The sequence below is a fragment of the Xenopus laevis genome, chromosome 1L (assembly GCF_017654675.1).
Source record: "Xenopus laevis strain J_2021 chromosome 1L, Xenopus_laevis_v10.1, whole genome shotgun sequence".
NCBI lineage: Eukaryota > Metazoa > Chordata > Amphibia > Anura > Pipidae > Xenopus > Xenopus laevis.
The window spans coordinates 113,467,172-113,492,234 of record NC_054371.1 but is presented as its reverse complement, the minus strand read 5'-3'; the positions used below and the strand labels follow the sequence as shown (position 1 = coordinate 113,492,234).

The 25,063-nt window shown below is 40.6% G+C and overlaps 1 protein-coding gene across 7 annotated transcripts in view; it reads left to right on the top strand.

The window, feature by feature from the left end:
• Positions 1–10,769, top strand: part of pik3r2.L (phosphoinositide-3-kinase regulatory subunit 2 L homeolog) — a 56,102-nt gene extending 45,333 nt beyond the window's left edge. For all 7 annotated transcript variants that reach the window (XM_018255715.2, XM_018255698.2, XM_018255687.2 and 4 more), the window contains 7 exons: positions 776–956; positions 1,744–1,869; positions 1,957–2,099; positions 2,233–2,409; positions 3,300–3,371; positions 4,491–4,658; positions 4,948–10,769. In XM_018255715.2, the coding sequence (XP_018111204.1) occupies positions 776–956; positions 1,744–1,869; positions 1,957–2,099; positions 2,233–2,409; positions 3,300–3,371; positions 4,491–4,658; positions 4,948–5,137 (1,057 nt within the window). In that variant the 3' untranslated portion in view covers positions 5,138–10,769. The remainder of the gene's footprint in view (positions 1–775; positions 957–1,743; positions 1,870–1,956; positions 2,100–2,232; positions 2,410–3,299; positions 3,372–4,490; positions 4,659–4,947) is intronic.
• Positions 10,770–25,063: the final 14,294 nt, after the last annotated feature.

The following is a 25,063-nucleotide window of genomic DNA, read 5'->3' as shown; positions in this document are numbered from 1 at the left end:
ATTATGGCCTGTTCCAACTGCTGTTCATGAAAAGGTCATTTCCTGCCAATTCATGGCATGGAAATCTCATGTCAGTCAGCCACTTTTGGGAAGAAATGAAACTGTATGGAAAAAGCAGATGCTTCTTTCAGTCCCTTTCTCTGATCTTTTGCTTACATTTTGTACTTTTCAAGGCCCTCTCTAACCTGAAAAATCACTTTGTATCATTAATATCACAACAGATCATAAGCTATTGTTAAAGTATTATTTTTTTTATCTAAATACATGTTAAAGTTATGAACAAAACAGGACAAAAGCAACTATAACATCATTATCTTATATCCATTGTCAGTACACAGAAAATAGCGATGTTAAATTAAAATATAATATTCCAGATGAACCAACATTCCAAGTGTCTGTTTAAGGAGAAGGATTTAAACATATACCATTTTGGTTTTAGTAGTAGGGCATGGAATATGATAGATCACCATTTATTGCCTTAATTTTTAACCCTGTCGATTTATTATCAACTATAGGTAGTGCATTAGTGACCTATAACAAAAATGAAAATTTTTTTGTAAAATTTTGTAAGGCTATTACATAAAGCACTGACTTTAAAGTCTTGAGAACACTGTTGTATATGATATGTGGGTAATGTTAAAGTGGTGTTATTAGGATGGAGTAAAAAATACTTGCATCCCTCTGTGTCTTCCCAGGAGCTAACAATTTTTTGTATTGCCACACAAGGTCTCTTACCTGTAGATTGTTCAGTTCCTTCTCTTTCTTTTCCATTCAGGAAGGGTGGAAACAACAGGCTTATCAAGATATTCCACCGTGATGGCATGTATGGCTTTTCTGAGCCCTTGACTTTCACTTCTGTAATGGCTCTCATCAATCACTACCGGCATGAGTCTCTAGCCCAGTATAATGCTAAATTGGATACCAAACTACTCTATCCCATGTCCAAGTATCAGCAGGTGAGCAGAAGTTTATAGTAACCTCTTCTGTAATATACAAATGCCCATTTTACTGAGTTTTCCTTGGTTCCATTACATGGTCTCATTGGTGTCCTAGATCTCCTCCAAAGTTTTATATTGCTCCTGCACATCACCTTTCATCTCCATTTTTTCCTGTTTTCCTGACAATGTACAGACCTTATCTGCGATTGTAGTCAAATACACCAAATACATATTCACCCCGAATTGCACCTTAAATTACTTCAGACTGGAATTTTAGGTATATCTAGACAAGTAAATGGTCACTCTTCACAGTGCTAACCCAAATTGGCCTTTAGGGCTCACACAGATGGGTGTTTTGCCCTGCATTCCCCTGTTAGTTTTAATGCACCACAGGGAAGCACAAAAAGTAATGCAATCTAATCTTCCTAAGGGGCCTCGGCACTTAAATGTATCTGAGTACAGCCCCGTGAAAAAATAGAAAGCGTTTGTCCTGCACTCCCCTGCAGTGAAACCCATTAAAATTGACCACAGTCCTTAGACTGAGCTTTCCTGCCTTTGCTTCAAGCCCCCCTTCCCCAGTGGGCTAGCCCCACACTTTGGGAATCACTGCTCTAGACTTTACTATAGTATTCTATAGTATTAACATAAAATGATCTCCAGGCTTCTCTTCAGCCCACTTGTTTTAAATGCCTCTTTTTTTTTTTTTTTTACTAAGGCATTAGACCACCATATTCCAGTCATCTTTTAGAGGCTCCTTCCAGAGATTCTTGCCTTATACCTGAATTCAAATTTTATTTTATTTTAGGACCAGGTTGTCAAGGAAGACAGTGTGGAGGCAGTTGTGGAGCAGTTGAAAGTATATAACAAACAGTTCAGAGACAAGACCGTGGAGTTTGATACCCTGTATGAAGAATACACAAGAACAACACAGGTACTTACTTGGGAGCTCCTGTCTGCATCAAATTTAGGTTTTTTTTTTTTTTCAGTTTAATTTTGACCTGCCCTTTCTCTTTTCCAGGAGCTGCAGATGAAACGTACAGCCATTGAAGCCTTTAAAGAAACCATTAAAATTTTTGAGGAACAGTGTCTCACACAGGAGCGCTGCAGCAAGGATTACATGGAGAAATGTCGCAGAGAGGGTAACAACAAAGAGATTGAGAGGTACCAATGAGCAAAGCCATATTATAGTAGCGCTAATAGTCTTGGTGCTTGTAAACCACTAGTGCTTGTAACAGGCAGGGTAACGCTGCACTTGTGCTGTATAAAACCTTTACTTCTTAATTTCCATATTTAGAATAATGATGAATTCTGAGAAGCTGAAGTCAAGGGTGACCGAGATACATGATAGCAAATTGAAATTAGAGCAAGACTTGAAGAAACAAGCTTCAGAAAATCGGGAGATTGACAAGAAGATGAACAGTCTGAAGCCTGACTTGATGCAGCTACGCAAAATCAGAGATCAGTACCTCTTGTATGTACATCAGAATTCAAGTTTTCAAAATAATTTGACTGCAAACCCCTTTTAAGGTTGCCACCTGGCCGTTATACCAGCCTGGCCGGTAAAAATTATGGTTGATCCACATGTTATTAATAGGGAAAAAAGATAAATATATAGGAAAGCCGGTATTTTTTTCCAGAAAAGGTGGCAACTCTAACCCCACTTAAGGTCTCTTCCCAGAGACATGAAGTATATAGAATGTGAATGTTTGTCCAAATGTCTGTGCTGTGTGAGGTGATTGCAAACTGTGACATGCCATTTGATAAAGAGATCACAGTCTTTCAACTGTATCAGATTTGTTTCACTTCCTGCACCTTTGGAAAATATTTTAGGGGTGTTAATTCACCTTACAGTTTGTGAAGGTACCAGGAAACAAAGAGTAGAGGAGTGAAGGTGCGAGTCATCAGGGTCCAATCATGGCACAATGATGGAGTTCAGTCAGTTAGATTGTGGCATGCATGAGAGGAGTGTGCACATCATGAACTTGAGTTATTGACTGAACTTTGGAAGCTGTTCAGATTTTTATCACTACTCGTTAATGAAACGTAGGATACATGGGCGCCTATGGGCTTTTTACATGTTAACAAAACAGGAAACTTGTATGTAGACAATGTGTCTTAGTTAGGTATATGTGTCAGAATTGTATCAGGAGGAAGACATTATCAATGAAATATATCTTAATCATACTCCTTCTAACTACACATAAACTTTTATAATATTAATAGATGTTAGCTTTCAAATATCTCTCAAAAACAGTCCACAGCTTGTCTTTGTAACAGTTACAAATAAGTGTATGATTTTGCACCTTGTGGAACAGTGTACTGTATAGACTAACACTAACTGCCCAATCATTAATTATCTAGGTGGTTGCTAGAAAAGGGTGCTCGCCAGAAAGATGTCAGCGAGTGGCTGGACACGAAGAATGATACTGAAGAGTAAGTGTCCTCCCGTAATGCAGTGGTCTGTTTTGAAACATTCTATGATCAGGAAATATTTTGTCTTTTGTAAAACAGTTATTTTCACATAAAAATAGTGCTATGCATTTTTAACTACCTTCTATTTTAAAATAGAAATTAAATAAAGCAAAGGTTTTGTATTAGTTCCTACTCTGCTACTTGTTTTACAGAAGTAATGTATATTGGCAGCATTTGCATCGTTTGCCTTAGATTGCATTGCAAATTTGTAGAAAAGATCTAATTTTGTGTTATTATACACTAGTGTGTGTTTTTCTGTGTGTATATATGTATATATACAGACACACATACATCCCAATGCAACATTTTGGCCACCTCTGGGTGGTAGAGAAGGAGCTTTATTGTACCAAAGTTAAGGTTTATAGAAATTAAACTGGCACATTGCTAGTCTGAACCTGAACTATGGTCTGTTTTCTCATGAGACGATTAACTTGCCTATACATGTAGTGTTTTTACCTCTGTAGTTTTTCACAGAAAAAGGTTGTATCAGAATGTCAACAATTGCATTAGATTCCCTTTCGTTTTCAAAGAATCACTGAGAAGTCATGCTTGTAGTGGGCAAAGAGAATTAGTGTGTGAAACAACTATATTAGACACTAAATGTGATTTGCTGTAAGGCTGTTGGACATGAGAAGTACAAAATAAGTGAAGTTGCATGTACCTTACCAATATGTGAACAAATTACTTTGTTAGTGCCTACTTAACTATTTTATCCTTAAGCCAAATACCTTCCAAAAAGCTTGGTTTACCTCAACTCTGCTACCTCCTTATTGCTCCTTTCTAGACCTCTGCTCTCTCTTTGTTTCCTTCTGCTGCTCCTTGATCTGTGTACCATTATCTACTGCACTTCTTCCCAAACTATGCATCCTCTCTGTCTACTTTGTTTTCTTAGACCTCTCACCCTCCTGCCAACATCTTGATATCCTCTAGCCCTCCATGCCTCTCACCTTTTTTTCCCTTTTGATTTCCAATATACAAGCATTTTTTTATATATCTTAAAGCCAAATTGGACTTTGGACTTACCTCTGTTTATGCTTAATTAGTAATGTGCAGTTGGCATCCTTTTCTTCTTTTCTACAGCCCGTACTCCATGATGGATGATGAGGACCTCCCACACAATGAGGAGCACACCTGGTACATGGGGAAGATGAAACGTGAACAAGCTGTGGAGATGCTGGCTAGTAAGCCAGATGGAACTTTCCTTATCCGAGAGAGTCGTCAGAAAGGTTGCTATGCCTGCTCAGTAGTGTAAGTATTACTAGAGAAAAAAGTTGTACCCCTCATTCCTATTTACCTTTTTGTTTGTCTTATGTTAGCTCTCCATTTCTTTAGCAGATCATATGCCCCTGCCCCCCACCCCTTCTTATACTGTACATACATGCCTTTGATTTCCCATACCGTTGCTTGTTATTTCAAAACCTACTTGGTAAATGAAATATATTGGTTACCAACCTTTATTTCTTGGAGCGTTTAAACTGTATCCTGATTTCCCTCAATTTGCCATTGTCTTTCACTGAATACCGTTTATCCTCTGCAGGGTGGATGGTGACACCAAACACTGTGTGATCTATAAGACCGTTACTGGATATGGCTTCGCCGAACCGTATTACCTTTACTCCTCCCTGAAGGAACTGGTCCTGCATTACCAACACACTTCTCTGGTACAACACAACGATGCCCTAAATGTCACATTGTCCTACCCAGTATTGGCTCCTCCACCTCGGTGAGCCTCTGATTTCTAGCTTTGAATCACCTTTACCCACTACAGTAAGGGCTTCCAAGAATGGAGGTCTTTGGTACTGCTGGATATAGGATGGCCAAAAGAATTCTGATAAGCAGCTAGTCTTCTGTGCACCTCTGGCATATAGTTATAGATCACCTACCTTGTGTGCTTTGAAAAAAAATCAACCAGAAGAAAAAAAGATAACATGGCTACCGCCATTGCTCTCTTTGTTAAAGAATAACTTTGGAATAGTATAATAGACATAAAAATGTCTCAAGAACTTTATCAAAGCTACTCAAAGCAGGCATGCAGGTTATGTGAAAGGGATCATTAATCACCCATAAAGCCAGTCTCTGCTGTTTTCTTCAGTCTATGCCCAATCCTCTTTTAAATTTCGATCCATGATTAAAGTTGCATTCATTCCCTTATTTTAGCACTATATCAGCCATGATTGGCACAAGTGTACCCTGTGCTTCATGTCCATAGACGTTGTACTTTTTTGGCATGTGGGTGCCTGCCCTATATTATATACCTCACTTTTTGCACTGTGACCTTTCTACAACCTTTCACCTCCACATGACCCTTAATAGCTCTTCTTCATCCCCTTTATTAAATAATCGCAGAGCTCTGTTTTTGCCATTTAATAGATTTTCATGCAGTTAAATAAACTAGTGCATCTAACTGCATCTTTTTAAGGAACTGGGCACTGCTTGAATTTCTGATATGCTTGAGATGACAAGGGGGAGATAAAACCAGACAAATGAACCCATCACAATCTGAAGACCTACGCCATAGAAAGCACTCCATTCTCTCTTGTGGTATGAGATGTGTACATTCAATATCTGCCTGGGGTTGTGGGCGGAAAAAAAAAGTTGAGGTAGAAAAAGTGAAACATGAAGATGGCACAGTCGGCCCATCTGCAGAGATTTCACTACGCAGTTTGCTGACTGCTTACACAGAGTGCCTTCAGGGCAGTCGATGCCATGCAGTTAAATATGGCACCCCCACATTTTTGCTGCAAATGTGAAGAGGGAAATGGAGATTTCCATCTAACACATGTCATTCTGGGATTCCCCATTAAGTGACTAATGGGGATGTTCACCTTTTGCAAAGTCCTACCAAAGTGACAGGATTTTGCAGAGAAACACTTTTCTAACTACAAACATTTAGCAAAAATCTTTAATTTGTTTAAATGTCCTTAATAATGAAACTGATCTTATCAGCTTCTGACTTCCCTCTGATAAAGGGGGTTGCTGGATGTTCTCTTTAAGACAGAAAGATAATTACTTTGTTGTTTAAAGTCTTCTTTAAAAAAAAATGCCTCTGCAATTTAGTAATCGCTCTTTTTAATGACTGTTTATTATGTAACTAAACTAGAAGTAGATGCTGGTCTTTCTCTGTCTGTACATCATTTCTCCTTCATTCCAAGCACACACACTCATTTCCTCCTGCCAACTGGACCTTTACCTCTGCGTTTTGTTTATAGACACAAATTCTTAAGAAACAATTTTTATCACGGGACACGTAAATCTAATGACTGGTATTTCCAACAGAAAGCAAAAGCAGTCTTTTTTTTTATTTTATAGAAAATAGAGATTTATTCTTGTAATGATTAGGGTCCTTTTGTTATAATATCAAGGTAGTCAGATGTACTCAAGATTATAACACATGCTGGGCGCATTCTGTATCATGTCATTAGTTTCGGTGGTCCAGTCATAAGAGGGGCACGTGGACTGTTTCACACTACTTTCAACTAAATCACTTCCAGTCCCCCCCACTAGAATATGAACATTGTCTTCAGAACTATTGGTGAAGTTGCATGGCCTTGTAAAAGGAGGGGAAGGCATTATATTTCCTTATTTAGATAAATTGAACAAAAGTGACCTTGTTGGCCATTTGCACAGGCCTTTCTTAAGCTGTAAAAATGTAATCCAAAAAATAAAGACCTGCTTTATAAATATTCCCCACCACCTCCACTCTGTTTGCACTACAGGGGTTACATTACCACAATGAACAATTACATTCATTATGCTCTTTTTGTTGCATGTTTGCTACATTTTCTGAACATTTTTAAGAGGCAAGGAACCCCCTTTTTTATGTTTTGGATTCAGTCACTAGGATATCAGTTATGGCTCTGTTAAACCAGTGCTTACAGTTATGAGAAAATAAACCACTGACATTTCAGTGTGATCGTTGTAAAAAAAAAAAAAAATCCACTGAATTGAACTCAGATATGGCTGTCCAACTGGTTGAGTCTTGTTGATATATGAAGGTGCTTCAGTTTCCACTGACACACAGCAACCCCTCAGATTGCTGTCATTGAGACATTCTATAATTTCCCCTTGATGAATTTGATAAATACTGGTCATAAATTCTGACCACAAATAATTCACATTTGCTACACTTTATCCAAAGAAGTGGGAAAACCCATTGTGTCAAGTAACAAACTATTTGTAAAATATGGCTAGCTAGAATTTCACTTATCAGACAAATATTTGAGGAAGTATAAGCTATTTCTACACCCTACATCTGGATGTGCCAATTTTATTTCTCTGATACAAACCACGTGACCAGGACAATTCCCTGTAAGGCTAATGGCACACAAGGCTGAGAAAAAGTCGATTTCACCAAAATTGTGTGCACACAGGTCGAGTCAGTGAATTTTACACAAAAAGAGCATGGCTGCAGATCCACTTATAATGGCTTTTTCTCTGCCTTCGTTTCTATAGCCTCTAGTGCCATTAGCTTTTAGTATGCTGCAGTGGGACCTACTCTAGCCACTTGTTCATTTAATTTGAATGATAAACTTTCCTATTTTGCCTATTTCTAGCCTGTAACTCAAAAAAACTACTGGTAGTTAAGCCCCAGCATGCAGACAGCCGTAAAAATTCCAAGTCCACGAGCTACAGAACAAAAAAATTAAACTATTGAGACAACCACAAAAAGACCAATTGCACATTGTCTGCATAATACTGAAAGTTAATTTTAAGGTGAATTACCACTTTTACCCTTGGGTTCCTTCTGGCACCTACACAAAGTTAAACAATCCCTTAAGACCTACTGTATGTATGTTTCTGGTGTTCTCTGCATAAAACCCAGTATCTTTTCTTTTAACTGAAACATGTGCTGCCCTCTGTCTGACTAATATGCAAGATTCTGGACTTAAAAGACAAGTGTGCACAGTCCTGACAATTTATTAGCTTGCAATAGAACCTGTGGTCATGGTCACAGATTATAGCCATTTACTGTGACTGTTTTTTTGAGGCCAGAAGATTGCAATGAATATTATAGAAAATGGGCATACATGAATGGCAATTTAAAGTATCATGTTGCCCCTTATGAGGTCCAGAAGCTGCTTAACACCCACCATAACATTTTGCCACATGGATCCAAACTTGATTGCAAGACTTTGTGTTTAGCTTCCTTATGTTTTGACTCAGATAGTTGAGGTCTCCTGAAGGATCATTTGTGAAGTGTAGGACACCCACAGGGCTAAAGTCGAGACTAACGTGGTAGTGTCCTAGTGTTTTCTCTTTGTTAAGGTGGCTTCTAAAGAGCACACAAGTCCACAAATAGCTTTGGATGCTTCTGTAGTTAATCCATATTATCTACCTGGTATAATACTATATTACTTTTCAGGTAAAGATACATGCTGCAATATTATTGCATTTTTTTTAAATAAAAAAGTTCCAGATCTGGGAAATTAGCCAGCCATATACTTTAGGTATAGTTAATAGCAGCCATATAGGTAGTGTTACTAGCAGCCATTGTACTTCTTCAGTGACCTGGATTTACTATACTATAGTAGTAGCTCTCTGCACATTTTTGGCTATTTTGCCTTTGTTTCACCTTCTAAAATAAATATCTCTTCTGCTACTGACAGAGATAGTAGATCCTGTGCATTCTGAGGTTTTTGCCTGGGTCATTTGTCAGCATAACTTGCCTCTTTTCCATTCATGATGCCATTGCATTTCATGCCGTTTTAATTACTTTTTAAAGGTGTATCTCACCTTTGTTTTCTTCCTTCACTACGTATTAACATATCTTTATTATAAGCTATTTTAATTCTTTTGCATTTAAATGTGTTTTTGTAGCAAATTTTTCTGGGTATCTCCTGCAGCATGAGGTATAATTGCACTAAAGCTATGTCCAAGAAGAGCAAGACACAACAGGACAAGGTTTACAGCGTGGTTTTAAGAAGGTGCTTTTGCGTCTGGGCTGGGAGAGGGTTTCCATTTATTTCAAAAGGAAGAAGAGGCTCTTTATTCAGAGGTTATGAGGCTAAAACCTAACCTAAAGGCTATATCACAATTGGTGTTTTTCAACAGCAAAATGGAGACCTCTTCAGGTCCTGCACAGATTTTGGTCAAAAAAATGCACATTTCCAGGCTTCAATTGCCCTGAGCCCATCACATGAGATTTTAATATATGAAGTAGGGATGCACCGAATCCAGAATTCGGTTCAGGATGCGGCCTTCTTCTGCTGAGTACTTGTGCCTGGCCGAACTGAATCTGCATATGCAAATTTGGGGAGGGAAATCGTCACAAAACAAGGAAGTAACATTTGCACATTTGGATACAGTTTGGTAATTGCCCTAATCTTTCACAAAGGATTCGGGGATTCGGACCGAATCCCAAATAATGGATTCGGTGCATCCCTAATATAAAGCACCACAGGTCATTATCCTTGAGGGAGTCACTCACCAGATAGTGTGGAATCCCACTGTGTAGAAAAATATAGTGATATATGTACTAAGTATAGAAGCAATTATGTTTAACTCCACCAAATAGTTAAAATCATAGTTCATTCTGAGGCATGCATATCAGTAAAAGCTCTCTAAATAGGACCCTTCTCCTTGCTTTCCTTACCCCCACACAATAAACTGTAGGTCACCCAGTTCTGAGCAGCATTCATTTAACACTATAATTGCAATAGGAGTGGGTTGCACACTTGAATGTTGCAAGGTTGGAGGTGTAGCATCCTTTTGTGCCATGATTTTTGGAACATATGTATTCATAACAGATTTAACCTTATGCTGCTGGAGACCCCTCCCAGTTAATATTTGCAGACTATTAAACATTTAAAACATGTATCTCTAGTGTATCTCGGCCTATTCATTATCATATGTTAATACTTAACCTTTTGTCTTTTGAATTAAAGCTAACTGTGAAAACACTCTATTCTGCGGAGAATTTGCCTTACTCTGTTCTATTTGTCACAATCTTCCTTCTGCTGAGTTTATAGTAGGACACGGGTTGGTTGAAAGACCCCAGATGCTCCCTTCTTTAACCTAGTTCTCTGTTCCCTAATACATCCTTTGAGACTTTGTCCTATGAAATAAGCTGGTTTCACTGTGTTACACGTACACTTTTTTTTTTGCTATTTACTTTGCCACAGAAAGCATTTAGCTGAAAGAACTGTACTCTGCTCAATGTTTTGTAATCTTCTAAATCTGTGCGCATTAATAATGTCCTGTGTTGCTTATTTTTTGTATTAGAATTGCTTCGATTGTTTTAAGCTCATTCTGTTAAAAAGAAAAAAAGTTTACTAATGTAAACCCAGTATTTGTTTTAAAACTGGTACTCTAAATCTACATTTTTGTATGGTACTTAAACAAATTAAACAATTAAAAATCTCTCTATTTGTATTTATTGTATTTATACACAGACGTCAGCATAGGGTCTGCTGGCAGAAAAAAAATAATTGCCTCCTCTTCTGTGTTTTTTGGACCCATGTATTCGGAGAACAGAACTTGCTTACTGGATTTACAGATGGTGATGGAGGGGACCAGGTCCAGATTGGGATTCACAATAGTCCCTGGCATTCTAAGTACACAGAGGCCCAAGCAGTCCCCCACAGGCCCAATAAATAGTGACTGTCTATGGGAACTTACAGCAGCCCCTCTGACATTTGCCAGAACCCACAGATTGCCAGTCCAGGCCTGGAGGGGACTGACAAGTAATATTCATGTATATAAGATGGAAATGTGTTTTTAATTGTAATTACAGGTATGGCATCTGTTATACGGAAACCAGTTATCCAGAAAGCTCCAAATTACGGGAAAGCCATCTGCCATAGACTCCATTTTAATCAAACAATTCTAATTTTTAGAAATGATTTCCTTTTTCTCTTTACAATTAACATAGTACCTTGTACTTGATCCAAACTGAGATATTATTAATCCTTATTGAAGGCAACAAATCCTATTGGGTTTTGTTTAATGTTTACTTTTTTTTTTTTTTTAGCAGCCTTAAAGTATGGAAATCTCCATAACAAAAAGACCTCTTATCTGGAAAACCCTAGGTCCTGAGCATATACTGTTGCAGGAAAATGTGTTGTTTTTTTTTAAAAAAAAAATGACTCAGTTAATTAGGCATGTTTTTAGTTTCCCGTGTGCCCTCAATCATGTTACTTGTGCTCCTATAAACTAAAATCACTCTTTACTGCTGCAGTGCAAATTGGAGTGATATCACCCCCTGCTTCCCCCCAGCAGCCAATCAGCCACACTTCTGCTGAAGAATTCAGCTGCATGAACTGATAGTGCCTCAGGGCTAATAGCACTACTGTTACTGCCTTGAATTTTAGTAAGTGAACAGGCAAAACTGCCTCTACTGGCTCCCAATAATTTAGGGTAGCTTAAAGGAGAACCAAACCCTTTTTATTAAAATCCCCTACCTTAAATAGACCCCCCCCCCCTCCGTGCTTCCCCCAGCCTAGGTGTTACCCTGGGTAAATGCCCCTAACTCTTTACTTACCCCTCATTGCAGATTCAGGGCATCAGTGTTCACGGGCACCATCTTCGGGTCTTCTTCCGGCACTTCGGCAATTTCCATAGTTTTCGGCACATGCGCAGTTGTTCAAGACCGGAAGATTGCGCCAACTGCGCATGCGCCGATACGCCGCTCTCTTCCCAAAGAGTACCGAAGAGAAGAAGCTGGCTCCCGTGAACTCTGATGCCCTGAATCTGCAACGAGGGTTAAGTAAAAAAACTCTACAAACAAAAAGGAATGAAATCAAAATGAAAAGGATCATTCAACATAACAATGTAACAAGTGATTAGAACTCAGTATGAAAATTGCAACACTATAACAGTAAAATTATAAATTAGGAATATCCTTCCTAGATGAAACATCACAAAGGGAGGGGCTCATTAAGGTCTCTAGGAGTCAGTGTCCAATTAGTATATGCAGTGGGATTCCCTGCGTAATAGGGCATTGTCTCTGTCCCCACCTCTAGCAAGAGGTGTCTGGTGGTCAATGGCCATTAATTTAGAAGTAGGAAATATCTGGCCACCGGTGGTAGGACCTGGCTCTCCTTAAAGTGATACTGACACTAAAAATTGTCTAAAAATATTAATCTACATTAAGAGTTATCTACAGTTCCTTAACCTGACTGTTTTGCCAACCTGACTGTCCCTTCTTAACCTGTCAGTTAGAATTTCTAATGCTAACGGACTCCTGCTGCACAAATATGGCAGCCCCCTTATAGAGAAACATTCAAAGAAAATGTCATGATAGATAATAAAAAAGGTTATTTTCTGATGTCAGTATCTCTTTAAGGGCTTTGCTAATGGCTGACCTGTGATTACTGCTATGTTCCCTAAGTGTGGTTATGGTTTTACCAACATAATACAGACCACATGGACAGGTAATAGTATATACCACATAGGAGGAAGTGTAGCTCACTCTATGATCGATCTTAAAGGAGAACAAATACCATTTTACCCTTTACTTGACACGGCCCGAGGTTCATCTAGCGGGCACCACGGAAAGATCCTCTTTCTGCTTCTTCCGGTCTTCTCGCTGCTATGCATGCTCAGTAGAGTGAAAAGCTGAACTTTAAAGAAAAACCCAACTATTTTGCTCTACTGCGCATGCGTCTACCGAATAAGCAGGCAGAGGATCGCTCTGTGGTGCTCGCTAGAAGAACCCATGGCGGGTGCAGTTCTCTGGTGATAGTAGCACCAGCCCGGAGTGTCAGGTAAGTAAAAGTAGTCACTTAGGGGTGCCTAACATTTCTAACCCCAATTGTAAAATGGTATTCCTTCTCCTTTAATTCTTTTTCCTGTGTGCGGCTGAGGGAAATACGACCCGCATTGTAAACAATGACAAGTGGTTCAATCCAGGCATCTACAACAACCCAACTTTTTCTTTTTAGACAGCCAATTTGTGGGTGTTGGTGTATGCCTCTTAAAATCCGTTTGCATTAGAATGTCTCTCAGATTCCTGCCCCTTCTGTATTTGTGGATATGGATGAATCATTATCTCTTTTTAGGGCCCCTGCACCAATGATGGGTTATTGGTGCAGGGGCCCTAAAAAGAGATAATTATTCATCCATATTGATTATCGACCCTTGTTTCACTATCTGTTTATTTTTGTCAATGGTGTGGGTGGGATTAGAGGTTGCCAGGCAGTGGATTTGGCACCTCTTTTTATTTTCAATTGGATGTTAAGTCCCTGTACTACTTGAGAAAGTTTACTGTGTGGGACCAAACAGTCCCAGATCAATAAACCTTTTTCCTCAATTATATGTTTTTGCTTTCGTGAAAAACCTGACAACACTATGGACATACTTTTTAACTTTTTTGCATGAACACTTAGGTCCAGTTTTGATTTTCCTATATAAAATATATTAATTTTGTTCTCTTCAGTCTTTGAATTCACAATCACAGCAAGCAGGCAGGTGCACCTGGACACTTATTAAAACAAGCTTTGTATTGCCCCAAAAATTGGTGCATTCACAAGAATAGGGTCCTAATGCCTATGCACAGGCTACACAAATATAGATGGAGAGGAGATGGAGTAATTGCCTGCACCACCTCTATGCCTCAAACATCAAGGTGGGGTAGGCAATATATGATTGACAGCTTAAATTTATAATACATATATAGCGTGTGGATGTTTTAATATAAAAAAAATTTGTTTAATATTTATGTTTAATTGTAAAATGTAAGGACTTTTATTATACATCTTTTATGGGTTTTTTTTTTATCTGTATTAATTACTAATCAGCCTTACATTGTGACATTTCTATTCTATGTGTTCTGTATATTGTGAGTGGGTACCTAAGCTCAGTTAGTGACACAGAGCATGTGCAGTGAATCAGCAAAAAAGAAGAAGGGAAGTTACTGGGGCATCTTTGAAGACAGATCTTTACTGCTAAAGAGTTGTGGTTGCCTTGGGCTGGTACAGAAGCCCAAACCATAATGTACAACATTTCTAGCTTAATTCTTTAGGTAAGCCTTAGTTCTGCTTTAAGAGAGACAACATTATGTCACTCTAGTACAATATGGATTTATAACCCAGTAATGGACCTAAAAAATGAATTGGTATAAAACTGCAGCAGGATATGCAGTTAAGTTCAGACTGAATAAAACACTTATTGTACCTTGTTACAAAGCCAATGTGTCCTGTGTTTTGATTTTTTGTGCGTTTGATCTGCAAGGTATCTTCAGTGGTTCCCTGACAGAAATCGCCAGTATGGAGAGGTTTCATTTTTGCCTTTTAGACAAATTCGCCAAAGATTTAGACTAGAATTTTTCATCTTTCTTGAAAGGAGAAAGGTTATTGGACTAGTAGTTTAAACTTGACGGTTGTGTCTTTTTCCAACCTGTTACTACAGTACTCAAACAAAACTAGGGTTGTCCCAGCAAGAAATAAAAAACATTACTTATATCTGTCTAGTTACAGAATGCTAGATCAAAGGCCTCATTTACAAAGGGCAGATGGTGTAAAGTTGCAAAAAAAAAACAAACCCCCGTGGATTTTGCACTTTTGCACCCTGCCCCACACTTTGCACTAAGGATACAGGTCTTTGCACTTGCATCTGGGACATTAATAAATAATAATCGGGGGCAAGTGGGAAAAAAATGTGTTATGAACCAGTGGCGTAATGAAAAAATGTGCAAAAAAAAAAATCTTCATCCGCATCCTCCCGCCCACTTCCCTGAAATGTTGTCTGTTAAGTTATTTAAATAAACTTGTGTTTTCTCATGTTGTATTTGTTTATAAGGCTGTGTACCTTGGGCTTTGTTCAACATCACTGGTCAATGTGGTTATCTCTTTACAAACTGGTGTAATAATTACACTTTGGCTACAGGAATTATTGCAAGTAACAATAGGACCACAAGATGTCACTGTTAATCATTAGCTGGATTGGCCTCTCAATGCTATATTTGTGTTGTGCTTCATAATAAGCTTTTACAGAATATTTGTGTGGTTGCAGGAAGGAACCTATGTAGAACAAGTTGTGGCACTTTGCTCTTCTGTCGCTACAAAGGGAGTCTTTTTTTTCCTCTACATATAACTGTATTTCATACATAACCATTATTCTTGTCTATTATTCTTGTCTATTACAAATTTACCAGCAATGTAGTTGCTGATGAATTTGTAATACCCTTAACAAAAGCCCTTGGCCCTGCGCTGGAAGCGTACCTTTTCTTTGTCTTCTGGCCAACGCGTGACACGGCTCTGTCCCCTTTTGTGTCACAGCCCCGCAGCTCCACCATTTTTGTGCAACAGTCCGCCCCTTTATGTCCCGCCCCTTTTGTTACCACCCCCACCAATGGCCGATAAAAATATTCTAAAAAGGTGGCAACCCTAATGGGCCCTCCTGACAGATACTTGGCCAAAAACTGAAATAGAATCAAGAATGGGCTAATTGTTCAACATGCATGCTATCTTTATGGGTAAAGAGGAGTTATCAAGGTGAAGTATTTATGTATGAAATACATTTCTCAAAAAAACCCTGCCCCACACTCATTTAGTCGTCAAATGTAGCATTGGTTTCACTCAATGGAACTCATGGCGCTGTGCAGACTACTGTAATGCTGTTCCATCCATTCCTGTAAGAATGTTAAATGTTCATTTAAATATGCTTTAATAGCTTAGTACTGGGTGGTACAGTCAGATCTAAGCAACGCAATTGGTTTTAATTATTTATTTTTTTATAATTTTCTAGTTATTTGCCTTTTTTTGACTCTTTGCAGCTATCAAATGGGTGTCGCTGATTCCCTTCTAATAAATGCTCTGTAAGGCTAGAAAAGTATTGTTATTGTTACTTTTTATTACTGATCCTTCTATTCAGACTCTCTCCAATTCATATTCCATTCTCTTATTCAAATCAATGCATGGTTGCTAGGGTAATTTGGACCCTAGTTACCAAATGCTGAAGCTGCTGAATAAAAAGCTAAATAACTCAAAACCTACAATAATAAAAATTGAAAACAAATTGAAAATTGTCTCAGAATATCACTCTCTACATCATACTAAAAGTTATCTCAAAGGTGAACAACCCCTTTAATGAGAAAGGTTATGGACACAGGAATGGCAAGTGAAGGGGGAGGAGCAGAGCGTGGAGAGAACATCCTATAATAAAGCTGAGTTCCTCCCTGGCATCTCTGTGTGGATTCATCCAGTTCTACTATGCTCTGCACTGGTTATCACAACGACTAGCTACCAAAGGCCTTTAGTATAGTCTCTTATAGTCAATCAAGAGACAAAATAGATGGAATAATAGATTATAGAATGTAAAGAAAAGAGACTAGGAGAAAAGAGAGTGAAGAGAGGAATTATAATAGTACTGAGAGTGGGCCCTGGTCTTAGGTTTTTGGGTGGGCACCTGGTGTTCCAGTCCGACACTGATTCAGACCCTCCTCTATTAATATTTCATATTCTCAATCAAATCAATGGATGGTTGCTGGGGTGTTTGGACCCTAGCAACCAGTTTGCTGACATTGCAAACTGGAGAGTTGCTGAATAAAAAGCTAACAAATCAAAAAAGCTAATAAATCAAAAACTAGAAATAATAAAAAATGAAAACCAACTGGAGAGTTGCTGAATAAAAAGCTAACAACTCAAAAAAGCTAATAAATCAAAAAACAGAAATAATAAAAAATGAAAACCAATTGCTAATTGTCTCAGAATATCATTCTCTACATCATACTAAAAGTAATCTCAAAGGTGAACCACCCCTGTAACAGCAGCAGTGCCATGTTATTTTATGGCAGGAATTATAGCAACACACTCAGAACAGAGTCCTTGTGGTTCAGTGACAAAGAGCAGTTTCCGTAGTAAAAGCCTGATTTCTCTTTACTACAATGATGTGCAAATTAGCCATAAGAATAAAAGCTTAAACAATAAACTCTTTAAAAAAGGGGGTCATTGTGTCACATTTTTGAAAGCTGTGTAGCTGTTTGCATAGTGACATCGGTACCATGATCTCTTCCGGTTCCTCTTCACTGATTAATGTGTTTCCTGTCTGATGTTGCCTTGATCTGCTTTTATCCCATTTCATTCCCATAGGGATTCATCATAATGAGCCGGAAGCTGTGCAATTCCTGTTTTTTCACATACAGTGGGTATACAAGCAGATTTTGTCAATTATATGCTTGGTGTTTTGGGCCTGTACTCTTTTGACTCTAAGTCCAGGGCTGTTTGGCATGCACCAATTACAAAGAGATGGGGGCTTGTTGAGGTCTTGTGTTTGTGCCTAGACCTGGATATTTGTATGACCTGTTTACCTAGGGGCACATTTACTTAGCTCAAGTGAAGGAACAGAATAAAAAATACTTTCGAATTTCGAAGTATTTTTTTGGCTACTTCGACCATCGAATTGGCTACTTCGACCTTCGACTACAACTTCGAATTGAACGATTCGAACTAAAAATCGTTCGACTATTCGATAGTCGAAGTACTGTCTCTTTAAAAAAAACTTCAACCACCTACTTTGCCACCTAAAACCTACCGAGGTACAATGTTAGCCTATGGGGAAGGTCCCCATAGGCTTTCTAACCAATTTCTGATCGAAGGAAAATCGTTCGATCGATGGATTAAAATCCTTCGAATCGTTCGATCGAACGATTATTCCTTTGATTGTTCGATTGAACGAATTGCGCTAAATCCTTCGACTTCGATATTTGAAGGATTTAACTTCCAGGGTCGAATATCGAGGGTTAATTAACCCTCGATATTCGACCAATAGTAAATGTGCCCCCTAGTGTCTGCTACTGTATTGTCAGATCTCTATTGGACGACCGTGACGATTTACTTGACATTTAGGGGGTTATTTATCAAGGTCCCAATATCCGAACCTCTAATAATTCATGGTTTTTGGAGGAAAACAAAAACGAACATTTTTTTGAGATTTATTAAAGTCCGATGGCCTAAAAACTCTGAATCTGAAACCCCGGCATCTAAAAACTCTTGAGGTCCTGAATAAGTCAATGGGGAAGGTCCCAGTGTCTGCGCTGATGTCTGTACCAATATCCGATGAGTTTGTGGTTTCTGCGCAAAAAACTCCGTAAACTACGATTTTTTTCACAGATTTCGTAGTTTTCTTGAGCAGAAACCATGAACAATTCAGAGTTTTCAGGGATAGCTCCGAAGTTTGCCCGATCCTTTTTTTCGGGCTATTTTCTTCATAAATAAGGTCCATTTGGCCAATTGGAGTTGCTCGGATTTCTAACTTAGAAGTATACCGATAAATTTGAACCCTGATAAATAACCCCCTTTCTCTAGTGCAGGGGTCCCCAACCTTTTTTACATTCAAATGTAAAAAGAGTTGGGGAGCAACACAAGCATGAAAAAAGTGACTGGGGATTCCAAATAAGTTTTGTGATTGGCTATTTGCTAGGTGGACTGGCAGCCTACAAGAGCCTTTAATTGGCAGGACACCTAGTTTTTATGCAACCAAAACTTGCTTCCAAGCCAGGAATTCAAGAATAAGCTCCTGTTTTGAGGCCACTGAGAGCAACAGATCCAAAAAAAACAAATGATCAAATAACTTAGCTAAATTGTCACTAACTTACCAGAATAGCTGCTAGTTTCACAATCCAATCATCATATACACATATAAAAGTCAACAATACCTGCCACCCAATGAAAGAATATAGGAACCTTTTCTGCAGATATACACTGGGCCTGTTTTACAAAGATGAAACTCACAGAGTAAGCGAATCAATATAGATTGGTAAATATTACATATAATAGGCTGGCCCATACACATCATGTATCAATAGTTTGTACAGTACATTTTGGGCCACAACAGTGCCAGACTGGAGTACCTGGGTCCTGACCAATAGTTTAATGTTCTACATACTGTATAACATATGGTTGAATCTGGTGGGTATTGGGCATGTGCATTTCCAAGAAATAGCTTTTTTTGTTCCAAGGTTTAGGAATGGACAATGTTTTATGGACTTTGAAATCACACAGTTTGATGTTTGTGTGTAAGTGTGTGAGTTTTGGGCCACTAATACATTTTTTATGCATGATTGCATGCAGTGTGTAAGGATCTGCTGTCACGTCCTTTCCGGCGCAGGCGCAGGCGCGCCCATCGGGGAACCGATGCGCGTCGGTGCGCAGCGTTGGACGCCGGCGAAGGCGCCGGCGACGGTCGCCGACGCAAGGGCGTCAGCGACGGACGCCGATGACGGACGCACTGACGTCAGCTGTGCGACGCCAGCGTGATGACGCCAGTTTGGCGCCAAATAAGCGCTATTTAATCCTAAGTTGAACTGTGACTCTTTGCCTGGTTATTAGGTTGTTTGACTGAAACCCTAGCATTGAATTCTACTGATCTTTTGTGTTTGACCTCAGCTTGTTCCCGGATTGTCTATTGCCGCCTGCCTTGATCTTCTTGCCTGACTTCGTTACGACTCTTCGCTGCCTGCCCCGACCTCGGCCTGTCTGACTTCGCTTTGCCTGAACCCTCTGTACTTCGCTTCGGTTAGTCCCATTGGCTACTCGTCACTTCACTTCTCCCTGTTCCACTCCAGGTGGGTTAGTGTTGTGCGAGGCGCTTGTGGGTTCGTACGCTACAAGTTCCGGCTCCTTCCTCGTTGGATCAGACGGTAAGCCTGACAGTATAACCAGGCCATGGATCCAACCGAAGGGCCTTCTCCATTTGCTGTCCTGACGCAACAACTGTCATCTTTAACTCTAGCCGTTCGAGAGCTACAGAGCGGTTACGCCCAGCTTCAGGAACACGTCAGAGCACTTCCTCCGGCTGCAACTCCTTCCTCCGATGCAGCATCCTCTTCTTCTGCTCCAGCTGAAGTACAGGTAATCACTTCCGAAATTTCGGAGCCGAAAGTCGCTTTTCCTGAAAAGTTTGCTGGAGACCGGAAGTTATTTCGCAATTTCAGGAGCAGCTGCAAGCTGTTATTTTCGCTTAAACCCCACACCTATCCAAATGAACAGACACGAGTGGGGGTTGTCATTTCCTTCCTGACTGGCGAACCCCAGACGTGGGCCTTCCGTCTGTTGGATCGGCAAAGTACTGTTTTGGCCACAGTGGACTCTTTCTTTGATGCCATGGCAGTGGTCTATGATGACCCACACAGAACCTCTACTGCCGAAGCCGCCTTGCATGCCCTGAAGCAAGGTACCCGTCCTGTCGAGGACTACACTCTGGAGTTTCGCCAGTGGGCTGAGGATACGGAGTGGAATCCTGCAGCTCTGAAGAACCGCTATCGTCTGGGCCTTTCGGCTGAATTAAAGAATGAGTTGGCCCGTATAGGCATTCCTGACACCTTGGAAGAGCTTATCCTTATATCCATTCAGTTGGATCAAAGACTGAGAGAACGTAGGGAGGAGGAAAAGGCTGAAAAGGCTGGTCTTGTGTCTCCTACTTGGCTCTTACCTTCTGCTCCACCTCCGATCCGTATGCCTCCTATGATGTCATCTACAGTCCCTACTGCCACTATTACTACTGCCCCAGAGCCGATGCAGATTGGAGCCATTAGGTCTGCTTTAACCCCTGAAGAACGTCTCCGACGCCGCAGGCTTAATCTTTGCCTATACTGTGGTCAAGCGGGCCATCTTCTTCGGAATTGTCCAACCCGTCCCTCGGGTAAGGAAACTTATGAAAAAGACTCTAATAGTTGCAACTTTTCTGTGCCTCTACTCACAATTTCTCTATCCTTGCAGTGGGGAGACAAGGTGGTGGATCTCCAGGCAATACTTGATTCCGGGGCAAGTGGGTGCTTCTTGGACCGAGAAGTTGCTCTTCAGTTCCAAATTCCTCTCCAATCCAAGAAGAACCCCATAGCACTTCGTGTGGCGGATGGTTCACTAATCACCTCGGGTCCTGTGGTTCAAGAGACTGCTGCACTTTTTGTTGTAATTAATAAAATTCATGGTGAAATGATGAATTTTGATGTGGTGACGTCTCCATTATTCCCTATCATTTTGGGGTTACCCTGGCTACAGAGACATAATCCTTTTATCAATTGGGCCACGGGCGGTGTAACATTTTCTTCTGAATTGTGTCTTTCTAAATGTACGTTAGAGAATGCGTCTTCTTCAATCAAGGTTTGTTCCCTTTCTCCTTCTTCTGAAATTCATGATCTACTTCCTCTGGCGTATTGGGAATTCTCTGATGTCTTCAACAAGAGAGGGGCCGATAGGCTTCCACCCCATCGCATTTATGATTGTCCCATTAATCTTCTTCCAGGAGCTCAAATTCCCTTTGGACGTATTTACCCTTTAACTGAGCCTGAACTCTTGGAATTACGCAGTTATTTGGATGAAAATTTAGCCAAGGATTTATCCGACAATCTTCTTCTCCTGCCGGAGCTGGGATATTCTTCGTTGAAAAGAAAGATCGTTCTTTGAGACCGTGTATCGATTATAGAGACTTAAATAAGATCACGGTCAAGAATCGTTACCCTCTTCCTCTTATTCCAGAGTTGTTCCAACGATTTAAGGAGGCCAAGATTTTCTCTAAGCTTGATCTTCGAGGGGCCTATAACTTAGTTAGAATTCGGGAAGGGGACGAATGGAAGACGGCGTTCCGTACCCGTTATGGTCACTTCGAATATCTCGTCATGCCATTCGGACTTTGTAATGCCCCCGCAACGTTCCAGCATTTTGTCAACGATGTCTTTCGAGACTTTCTTGATATTTTCGTCATCATTTATCTGGACGATATTCTAATTTTTTCTAATTCTTTGGAAGAGCATAGATTACATGTGAAGAAAGTTCTTGCCCGCCTCCGTACTCACCAGCTCTATGCCAAGGTTGAGAAATGTGTTTTTGAACAGACATCTGTGGACTTTTTAGGATTTTTTATTTCCCCTTTAGGAATTCAAATGGATTCTAAGAAGATCTCTGCAATTATTGATTGGCCGATTCCCTCCTCTAAGAAAGCTGTTCAACGCTTCATTGGATTCGCAAACTTTTATAGGAAATTTATTAAGAACTTTTCTCGAATTATTTTACCAATAACGGAACTCACACGTTGTAATCAAAGATTCTCTTGGTCACCAGAGGCTCAGTTGGCTTTTGAGAGGTTAAAGAAACTCTTCACGTCGGCTCCAATTCTTCGTCATCCAGACTTGGCTCTTCCATTTACGTTAGAGGTCGATGCCTCGGAAAATGCTGTGGGCGCTGTCTTATCACAGAGGTCTGGGATTCAAGAAGAACTCCATCCAGTTGCTTTCTTTTCACGAAAATTGACTAAGTGTGAATGTAACTATGATGTGGCAGATCGTGAATTACTTGCTATTAAACTGGCATTAGAAGAGTGGAGGTATCTCCTCGAAGGGTCCAAACACCCAATTCTTATCTTTACTGATCACAGGAATTTGGAGTACCTGCGTTCCGCCAAGAGACTAAGACCTAGACAAGCAAGATGGGCCCTTTTCTTCATGCGATTTAACTTCCACCTCACCTACCGGCCCGGGTCAAAGAATGTCAAGGCAGATGCTCTTTCCCGCATGTTCTCCTCTGACGATGAGATTCTCTCTTCTCCTGACACAATTCTAAACTCAAATAACTTTCTTTTATTACAGTCTGTTCTTGTGGATCAAATTAAAGATGCATCTAGAACTGTTTGTGAACCCTCTCTCGTGCCCAAAGAAGGGTTTCTTCTTCACGAAGGGAAAATCTTTGTTCCTGAACAGATGCGGTTGGAGGTTCTTAAGAGCATTCACGATTCTAAACTGGCAGGTCACCCAGGTATTAAGAAGACTATTATTTCTGCTAAAAGACTGTTTTGGTGGCCTGGGATGACTAAGGACTGTTCGAAATTTGTCTCTTCCTGTGAAGTTTGTACCAGGTCCAAGGATTCTCATGTTCGTCCTATTGGCCTCCTGCAACCCCTTCCAGTTCCTTCTCGTCCTTGGGGCTCAGTGTCTATGGACTTTATTTCTGACTTACCACCCTCCTCTGATTGCTCCGCTGTTGTTGTTTTCGTTGACCGCCTGACCAAGATGGCTCATTTTAAATCCCTGCCTGGACTTCCTTCTGCCCCTGAGACAGCTGATTGTTTTATCAAGGAAGTAGTAAGACTTCATGGCCTTCCCGATGAGGTAGTATCCGATCGTGGTCCACAGTTTACCTCTCAATTTTGGAAAGCTTTATGTGGTGCTCTTAAAATTTCTGTGTCACTTTCATCAGCTTTTCATCCTCAAACCAATGGCCAGACGGAGCGAACAAATCAGACTCTTGAGCAGTATCTGAGATGTTACTCATCGTATCTCCAGGATGATTGGGTTAATCTCCTTCCTCTTGCGGAATTTGCCTATAATAATGCCCAACATTCCTCAATCAATCAGTCTCCCTTCTTCGCAAATTACGGGCTACATCCTGTCACCTTCCCTTCTTCCATTGTTTCCGATATTCTTGTTCCTGCAGTCAAGGATCGGTTAAACTTCCTGGCGGATAATTTTTTTGAAACTCCAGAGGAACATGAGGAGAGCGCAACAGAATTTCAAGAGCTATGCAGACAAGAAGCGAAGAAGTGATCCAGAGTTTAAGGTGGGGGACCGCGTTTGGTTATCTACTATTAATCTCAAGTTGTTTGCCCCAGTAAGAAGTTGGGCCAACGGTTCTTGGGTCCTTTTCTTATTACTCGGCAGATTAATCCTGTGGCCTTTCAACTCAAACTCCCGGCTACCTGGCGTATTCATCCAGTTTTTCATTCTGCTCTATTAAAACCAGCCTCCACATTTCACTTTCCTGGCCGTGCAACTCCACCTCCTCTTCCTGTTGTTGTGGACGGTCAAGAGGAATTCGAGGTTGAGAAGATCCTGGATTCCCGTGTTAGGGGCAAGCATCTGCAATATCTGGTCAGTTGGAAGGGCTTTGGTCCGGAAGAGAATTCTTGGGAACCTGTTTCGAACATTCATGCTGCTGAGCTATTGAAGAATTTTCACAAAAACTACCCTGATAAACCTTCTGCCAGTTGCGTCCTGAGGCCGCTCCTTGACGGGGGGCAATGTAAGGATCTGCTGTCACGTCCTTTCCGGCGCAGGCGCAGGCGCGCCCATCGGGGAACCGATGCGCGTCGGTGCGCAGCGTTGGACGCCGGCGACGGTCGCCGACGCAAGGGCGTCAGCGACGGACGCCGATGACGGACGCACTGACGTCAGCTGTGCGACGCCAGCGTGATGACGCCAGTTTGGCGCCAAATAAGCGCTATTTAATCCTAAGTTGAACTGTGACTCTTTGCCTGGTTATTAGGTTGTTTGACTGAAACCCTAGCATTGAATTCTACTGATCTTTTGTGTTTGACCTCAGCTTGTTCCCGGATTGTCTATTGCCGCCTGCCTTGATCTTCTTGCCTGACTTCGTTACGACTCTTCGCTGCCTGCCCCGACCTCGGCCTGTCTGACTTCGCTTTGCCTGAACCCTCTGTACTTCGCTTCGGTTAGTCCCATTGGCTACTCGTCACTTCACTTCTCCCTGTTCCACTCCAGGTGGGTTAGTGTTGTGCGAGGCGCTTGTGGGTTCGTACGCTACAAGTTCCGGCTCCTTCCTCGTTGGATCAGACGGTAAGCCTGACACAGTGCATGTTAATGCATGTTGCTCTTTCTCAGTGGAATTCTGTTTTAAAGTATAAATTGTTAGCAAAAGAAAGGTGCAGGGAATTGGAGCATAGAGGACATGGATCCAAAGCAGGGTATAGCGGTCTGGATGCTGCCT